General features: G+C 30.5%; 1 protein-coding gene across 2 annotated transcripts; it reads left to right on the forward strand.

Moving 5' to 3' along the window:
- Window positions 1–4,728: 4,728 nt before the first annotated feature.
- On the forward strand, window positions 4,729–7,602 carry LOC145041493 (uncharacterized). Of its 2 annotated transcripts, none has more exons than XM_078989597.1 (9): window positions 4,729–5,407; window positions 5,512–5,985; window positions 6,097–6,196; window positions 6,302–6,358; window positions 6,470–6,587; window positions 6,669–6,751; window positions 6,919–6,980; window positions 7,094–7,175; window positions 7,269–7,602. In XM_078989597.1, exons 2-9 carry the CDS (start codon window positions 5,663–5,665, stop codon window positions 7,323–7,325), a joined length of 882 nt encoding a protein of 293 aa, XP_078845723.1. In that variant the 5' UTR covers window positions 4,729–5,407; window positions 5,512–5,662; the 3' UTR covers window positions 7,326–7,602. The 2 variants fall into 2 exon arrangements, with proteins under 2 accessions (XP_078845723.1, XP_078845724.1); XM_078989598.1 differs by having other exon boundaries at window positions 5,520–5,985.
- The last annotated feature ends 1,525 nt before the right edge of the window (window positions 7,603–9,127 follow it).

Below are 9,127 nucleotides of genomic sequence, written 5' to 3' on the forward strand. Positions count from 1 at the left end.
TCACGGCTAAAAGTAAGATTGAATGTACTTGACAATTGACCAATAGAATTGTGTGCATTCATTGAAACGTGTTCATTGATTCTTCTAATTGTTTGTTTCGCATAGTTGTTTGATTAAGTTTCTGCATTAACTCAAACAATTGCATTGATACCTTAAGAAGATCCCAGTTTTGGGACTTACAACTATCCTGCTACCAACTAACTGATGGGTTTTGTACATAAGAACATTCCTAAGTGCGCATACAAACCCTAATGCTCGGATCTAGGTTTCTATATTAAACATGCTTTGAATCCAAGACTTATAATGACTAATTAGGTGTAAGAACAACACATAACCAGAGTTAGAATCATACCTTGAGACACTTGTTTGATCTTTTTGTTCTTGGAGCTTTAGAGTCACAATTATCACTCCTCTAATGGCTTACAAACACCAACTAGCAAAGAGGATGATTTGAGAGAGAGGAGAGGGGAGGAATTCGGACAGAGGTTCTCTACCTTAGATGTTGTGTCGAATTCTCTCAGCCATAGGGTCTATTTATACTTGTAGACTCCTTAAGGGTTACAACTCAAACCCTAGTTGGATAACTATTATTCAAAGCAATCCAAATCCATTCCTTAGATAACCCCTTGGATGATTTGAAGCAATCCTTAGCTTCTAGAATCCGTCCAATGCATATCAATATGGATTTACAGTCTAAAGTTTAACTATCAAGCAATTGACAGTTTATACCCTCTTATTTAATTAATCTCCTTAAGTCACCAAATTAATACTAATTAATCTATGACTTATATTAATCAAATAACTATATTATTATTCCTTATATTATTCTCATAATATATTAATAATATCTATTCTCTCATAATAAATCATCCTACCAAGTTGCTATGGTGAAGGCAACCCAAAAGGACCATGCACAATCGGGTCAAATACTTGCCTAATATAGTTGCAGCCTTAGACACTATTCCAACAGTCTCCCACTTGGATAAGTCTAGTAACTATATGCGCAGGTACATTCCGATTTGCAATCGTAGCTCTCAAAGATGCTGTCAAACTCTGATCTAATCAATTTTGTCCTTTAGATAAGGGATCATACAGTCCTCTGTTAGATATCATGCTAACAATACTATGGAATAGTTAGTCTAGCATTTGGTTTCTCGATATCCGATTTATTTGACATAGAAATTAATCGAACACATCAATTCAGTTCTGACCGGGCCCGACACATAAGTCAAATCAATTCAGCTCGGACTTTGAGTCTTACTCAACTTGACATTGCTTTGTATCGGTAATTCTCCCTTCTTCGAGTTTTCCATACTAAAACGTTTTAGTACCTTCTCTAAGTAAGTGTTCTGACTAAGTCCTATTAGTCTCTTACTTCTCTCTCTTACTATCCTTATTCCCAAAATATAGGAAGCCTCTCCGAGGTCCTTCATAGCGAAGCACTTCCCGAGCCAGGACTTAAACTCCTGGTACGCCCAACGTACCAGGTTGAATCTCCACAATCATCATTTCCTAGTACACCCAACATACACCATGTACGTCCAATGTACTAAGCTAAACCCAAAACACTCCTAACTTTTATCAATCATAATTTCTTTGTTCCAACTCCATTTTCGACGATCTTTATATCCACTGAAAGATATTGAAGAGCCACTCAATATTATCTAACTATCTTGGATTAAAAATTTCTCGAACAAAAATCCATATTTCATGCAAGAACCCGACCTACGACTTTTCCCTTTCTACCATTCAACCTAAAACACAACTCAAGGGTTAAATCTCTTAACCATCATTATCTCCTTCCACAAGGACTAAACTTTGCCTCCTTAAGGCCCAAAACCTTTACACAATCAACTTCCGGCCCACAGACCTGAAATAAGAAACGACAGAAAACAAGATGTTACAACGTAGGTCCTACTACAATGTGGTTCACTGTATATTGACTATCTACTGATTTAGACCTAAATTCCGAGATGTCACATATATTGAAGTTCGAAACCTATCATTTTTGCTTGATTCTGAAAACAATCTATGATGAGCTAACTTAGATTGTTGTTATTTACATGTTTATAATCTTTAAGCATCACCGAAATAGATTTTGATAAGCATTTTGCCGATAAAAATTGGACACAACATCCTTTATCTTTTTTTTGAAAAAAATAAAATGTTTATATATATATTTAATGTTAAAGACTATTACAAATACCATAAACCACAACAAGAAAATAGAGGATGTATGGGTCAAAGCGAAAAAGTTTGTCAAATGTAAAAGCTTTTTCAAAAAAAAAAAAAGCTGAGAGTATTTCCAAAACATATTATCGAAAATCGAAATATTATTGGGAAACCCACTAAAAGAGCCAAATAGAAAAAGGAAAATGTTAGGTTTTATTTGAAATAAAAAAAAAGTTTAGGTTTAAACAAAAAATCATAAAATGTAAGGTTTTTATACAATTAACCTCAATAATGATAATAACAAAATTAAATATCTAATTTAACATGTTTTGAACTTTAGGATATAATCTAGTATGTTTTGAACTTTAGGGTCTAATTAGCATGTTTTGAAATTTAAGGTTTAATTTACTCCGTTTTGAAGTATAGGTAACCCAGGAATTTGAAATAACCAGTAACTAAATCAATACATTTGAAAAAAAAAATTAAGGTGTAACTTAACACAACTTAAAAAACTAAATGGCGACGAAGTCAAAACCTTGATGACAAATGTAATCAATAATCCTTCTTTGAAATGGTTTCATCCGTGTATTCACTACAATAAAAAAAGGTTGCTTGTTCTCATCGTCAATCTTTCTCCTCAATCAAAAGAGAATTTCAATTCTAGAAGATGATGGTAGAACCCTTCTTCTTCTTCTTCTTCTTCTTCTTCTTCTTCTTCTTCTTCTTCACACACATCCTTGCCGTTTACCTGAATAGATTACATAATACTATTAGATATACAAGTATTGGAGTTAATTATTTGAATATAATTATACTATGTCATGTAATCACTTTTAAGACACGCATCCAAACATCTTCAAGATGTATTATGAACATGAAATTCTATAATAGAGACCTCAAACACCCTTGATCATTTATGTTCCATGATTTACTTCGTACATAAATCATAATAGCCATAATCGGGCGTTATATAAGAATGACAGTTTTATAGTTTACCAATTTTCTGATTATCGAAATAAAAGGATCAATGGAAAATTGTGTTTAACCTACCGAATAGATGGGACACAAATAGTTCCTCTAATCATTCATATTTTGTCATGATAAGTAGTCGCTAAATAGATAATTATGCAAAACATTTCCCACTAATCATTGATACTGGCCATTATTCATTATTTTATGTTTGACAACACATATTCGATTCGTTATTACCTTAAAATTCACATAAACAATATTCAACTTTTAAAAGTCAATCTTTCTGTTTAAGCTTTATAAAAAAATAAATTATTAAACTCTTTAAAAGTCAGGATTTTTGTTTAAAATTTATATAAAAGAGAAACAGTTGTATACGAGATGTACATTTTAAATAGTTTGTGGATGCACAAATTCATAGTCAAAATCTCATTTCCAAACAAAATAGTTTGTTCCTATTTTCAAAAACTCTTTACAAAAACATTCCATGAAGGTTAGAAGGTACATCCATAACATATAGTATCTCGAGTAGTAAATGCACATAACAATTCAAATCAAAGAAAGTTTCAAAATGCAAATATGTAACAAAGACATGTTTACTTACATCAATTGTTGCATGTACACTACTTCACTTCTAGTGTCGTTTGGTTGTCTATTAGTCACCTAAAGATCAAATAAATTATGTATTAATTGTTAATTACTTTCTAGATAATTAAACTACAGTTTATAAACCTAAAATACTCATTTTCCATCATTCATAAACTTACAGAAAATAATGGAGGTATGAAAGTGGAAAAGAATAATAAAAATAAACGTTTATGTAAATATAAGCAAAGTTTTACTTGGTCGAGTGGAATTGTTCTCCGTCGAGTGAAATGTCCTAACCTCATGACTTCGATATAGCTAACTATATATATATTTTTTTTAATCTATAATACTTCCCCTATTGTCCACTTTATCAATGATAATCGTATAAGAGACTTTATCAATAATAGAGAATCCATGATTTTTTTATTTATTTATGATGAGTTTCACATAATAAACCTTAAAATTTTCCGATCAAGTAATTCAAATAAGCCCATACATATTATTTGCCTTTATGTTTACATTTTTTTTAATATTTGACAAAAATATTATTATTCAATAGTTATATATAACTAAAGTGTACCATAGATGTACACAATAAATTTATCAACAAACAATTCAATTAAAAAGCCATATTAAAAATACATAACAGAATAAATGGTATCAAGCTATGTCGTGCAAAAAGAAACGTATTTTTTTAATAAACAAATATTTACATATCTTTTTAATATCTTTTATAAAAAGTAACCCAACAACCTTTTAGTTAATAATAATAATTAATCACCTTTGAGCACTAACCGTTTTGACTATGATTGAACAATCAATATTTTTCTTACCCATAGTCTAGTCTTATTTGTCATAACCAAATTACACATTTATCAAATTTATCAAATAAAATGACATTATTTTGATCACGCATCATTTCAATTTTGTATTTCCAGAAACATTCAAAATGCACTTCAACCTTCCAACAATTCGGAAAACAATTCATTTGTCTTCAAACGGCTACAAAATTATTACGAGTGAACATTTGGTGAGAAGACCATCGTCATCATTGGGTGGAAATGGAATGGTGACAATTATTGGCATCAAATGCTTATTGGGATTCGCACTATTGCTGAATTCCAAGATCTGCACAACCAAAAAAGTTTACAAAAAGCTAAACCTAAATTATTCATTACACAAATGCAACTGTCTTCCTGAATCCCCATTGGCTAGAGCTCCAATATTGTATTAGATTAGTATACATACATGATACAACCCCCTTCTTTCAAATTTCAACCACTAACATCAGAGTCTTAGACATATACAAAGAGAAATGGAAGAGGGTTTTGTTGCTGTATCGTTGTATGAGTGCGCGCTAAGCAACAAAAAGGAAAAGTAATCAACAGAAATGTGTGTTTAGTGAGTGATGAGCGAAAAAGGCAACAGAAGCACCCAACTTTGTCAAAAAGTTTATACATTAGGAAACCCCTTTCTTTTACTATCAATTTACCCACAGCTTTATCGATTTTTGGGTGCATACTTCCTCCTTGTTCGTCATTGCCAGTCCCGCGTTTTTTTTTACCATGAAATGATGAGGTGATTTGAAGGTTTGATTTCCGAAATCTGTAGATAATAACGAAAGAGATGAAGATTCGTTGCGGGTATGCTGTAATTTGTTCGACTGGGGTTTGATAAGGTATTTTTATGCATCGATTTGGCGGTTATATTTGATTATTGGTGTTTATGATATCAAAAACAAGTCTTTGATCTGATTATTATGGGTTTTTGATATCGATCAAGGAATCTAGGGTTTTAATTTGGGGTATACGGATTCATAACTCGACGCAACTTCAATATTCTTTTCTCGATCGATACCTTCTTATCTATAGAATCTTCAAGCAACAACCAAAGAATATTAGAGGCTTTAATGACCGGTTAGTGTTATTGCGCCATGGATACTGGTTTTCACTACGATAGAACCTTGAGCTCTGGTCTGAATCGACATGCCATATCCTTCCAAACAAGTGCAGTAGCCAGCACATCGGAGATGATGATGATGGGTGATTACTATCCAATGAACAGTACATCAACACTAGGCACAAGGTTTTCAAATTGTGATATAGCAAACAGCAGTTCAGGGTTTACAAAAGCTGGGAATCCGAATTCCTCTGGTTCTGTTCTCGCTGATTCCATTCCAGGGTTAAAACACGATGCAGGCTTGGCTGTCGAATGGTCTTCTGAAGAACAACATAAGTTAGACGAAGGGCTTTCCCAGTAAGTGTTTTTCATTAATCATTCCTAATTTTCTTTCAAACCCCCATTTCTTTTCTCCCTTTTCTTTCTTCTTTTCGATCATATGAATATGATCTTGTACATTATTTGTAGATTTGCTGATGAACCTAGCATCATGAGGTACATCAAGATTGCTGCTACATTGCGTGATAAAACTGTTCGTGATGTTGCCCTGAGGTGTAGGTGGATGGCTGTGAGTTTTTTTTATTTACTCAATAAATCTTTATTGGCTTTCATTGATTAAAAATTAATCTTTTTACACTTTTAAAATGCTAACAAGATTATATATAATTGGCAGAGGAAACGAAGGAAACAGGAGGGACTAAATATGGGGAAAAAGTTGAAAGATAAGAAGGTATACAGTAATACTTATGCAAATGCAACCATACATTTTTTATAAAAATATCTTTTAGTATAAAAAAAAAAACATTCTGATTTCTGATTTCTGATTATGATATGTTTTTAGGATACTTTGGTGGAATCATCTACAAAGCCAAGTATATCATCAGTTCCAACATTAAATGTGGCTCCATTTTCTGTTACATTGAATAATCATGTCCAGATTGACAATATTACTTTTGAAGGTATAGATAAATAAATATAGTTCATAGCTGAAAATTATCCTTCATAATATTTACATTACTTTTATTTACTAATTGATGCAGCATTAAGTGGCTCAATAAGGAATTTACTAGAACAAAATAACCAAGTTATTGGTCAGATTTCAGCTAATATTTCCTCAATGAAAGTAAGCATTTCTTCTAACTTTTCCAAACATCTCAATATATATAATTATATTGGTGTTTCTTTTTACAGATTTTCCCTCATTTATTCTAATTTATTCTACAAACACTTTTTTATCCGAGGAAAAAAAATTAATTCTTTATATTTATACATCACTTATTTCATGAGTAGCTGCAGGACAATATCGACCTTTTCAACCACATGAAGAATAATATAACCACCATATTAAACAAGTATGACAATAATTCTTTTTTTTTTTTTTTTTTCTTTTTCATGTATGTGTTCATTCACTTTATTTATGTTAATTTGGCGATTATTTTTATTAAAAAAAAAAAACAAAATGCAGTATGAGGTATATGCCTGGGCCACCATTCCCTGTATCACTAAACGAAGATCTTGCTCATAGTATTTTACCAACATCAAGTCAGGTAATGAAGTTTGAGTTATAAGTTATAAAAACAACAAGTAAAATTGTAAAAAAAGAAAATATAAAAAGAAATTATGTTTGTTGATATTTTCAGACAATGATGTTTGAGGGATCAGGTGGGATGTATATGAAGCAAGAACCAGGGTTTTGAAATGGGAGTTTGGTTGCTAAGTACAAAATTAAAGGTGATGTAAATTTAAAATAGGTACACTGTATTGATTGCCTTTTCGGGTTTAAATCCAATGATATAAAAAAGAAAATTCATAGAGATTACATTTTTGAAAAAAAAAAAAAAAAAAAAAAGTTAAAATGGTTAGGTCATTTGCTTATGTTTACCCTTTATAGTCTATACAACAACAAAGTAGGCCCTCAAAAATGTACTTTTTGTTCCTTGTGTTAGACCGAAAATAAAGATCTCAGTTTGTAGAGATTTTAGCTCAAATTAATAGGATGACTCATGACTTGTTGTTCTTTGCAATTTGGTGAATTACTAATTGAAAATTGTAACCTTTTAATTGTTTTATGATATGGTGGTCAACAAGGATGAAGGGGATGTTTTTTTTTTTTTTTTTTGGTGCGATTTGTGTCGTTGGATTTGATTTGTTTTGTATTGATGAAAAATGTGAACAATTTGGTGAAGAAAATGCAACATAAACATCTCACACATAAAACAATTGTCATGACTTTACTAAAAAATTGGTGGGAAGCATTAACAAGCAAAAAAAGAGTTTAGTAAGTTAGCCAAGTCTTGGAGTTTTAATGCAAAAAAGTGACTTATTTGAAGTCTAAGACAACGACCTTCTTGCTATTTGTCTAATATTATAATTGAATTAGGCGAAAATCTATTGTGTAGAAATAAAACTATGATGGTTAAAATTATGATAAATTTAATCCATTGATTACAATAATATAATTATATTATTGATATATATGGTATTAGAAAATTTTATATCCTTGTTATTAATTTAGAGTTAATATTATTTATACTAATAATTGCATCAAGTTGTTTCTTCCTTAGTTATTTCTTATATGTTATTAATGTTACTCATCATTTACTAGCAAACATTTTTCTTATTTTGAATGTTAGTTTTATTGATAAATTATAAAACAACAAAAGATAAGTTTCAATTGGAAACTATATATGTTGCCCATGTACCGTATGGGACGTGTGCGTCTGATTTGAGTGTCGTTTTTGCTAAAAGATGCATGTGGGATAATTCAACCCCTAATTTTCATAGACCGGAACGGATAGATAGAGGCGGGAAAAAACAAAAATAAATAAATATACAGACCAATATATAAAAAATATACCAAAAGAAGAAAATGACAGACAGCAAGGGATGAGAAAAAACAAAAAAATTAAATATGAGGACAAATCCGGACTTTGCCTGGATCGTTTTTTGTGTTTTTTATGAAAAAAAAAATAAAAGTTTAGTCTGTAAGAACCAAAAGTGTCAAAATTGCTAAAGAATTAAAGAGGTAAGTTTTTAGAAAAGTGATCAAAGTTGTCAATTCCTTAAAATTTTGTGGTCAAAACTTTGAATATTAAAAGGTCACTAAAAAATATAAAAATTTTTATTGCAAGGACCAAAGATGTCAAAATGATTAAAGAATAAATTGCAAAATTGACAAAAAGCATACATGTTAACTATTCCTAACTTTGAACACACACACACACACACACACACATATATATATATATATATATATATATATATATATATATATATATATATATATATATAACTTTAGAAACTATATTAAAACTAGATTATGACCCGCGGGGAACATATAAATAAAATGCAAATTTATATAGATATTACAAAATAATTATAAAAACAAAAAAGTAGGGTTATTGGTATTATTGACATGTGTAGAAATTACACTAAAATAGGTAAATATATATAGCGTTGAAGGACCTCTTTATAGACAACATTTTTTTATTTTATTAGT

The sequence above is a fragment of the Lactuca saligna genome, chromosome 4 (genome assembly GCF_052625555.1).
Source record: "Lactuca saligna cultivar CGN05327 chromosome 4, ASM5262555v1, whole genome shotgun sequence".
Lineage (NCBI taxonomy): Eukaryota > Viridiplantae > Streptophyta > Magnoliopsida > Asterales > Asteraceae > Lactuca > Lactuca saligna.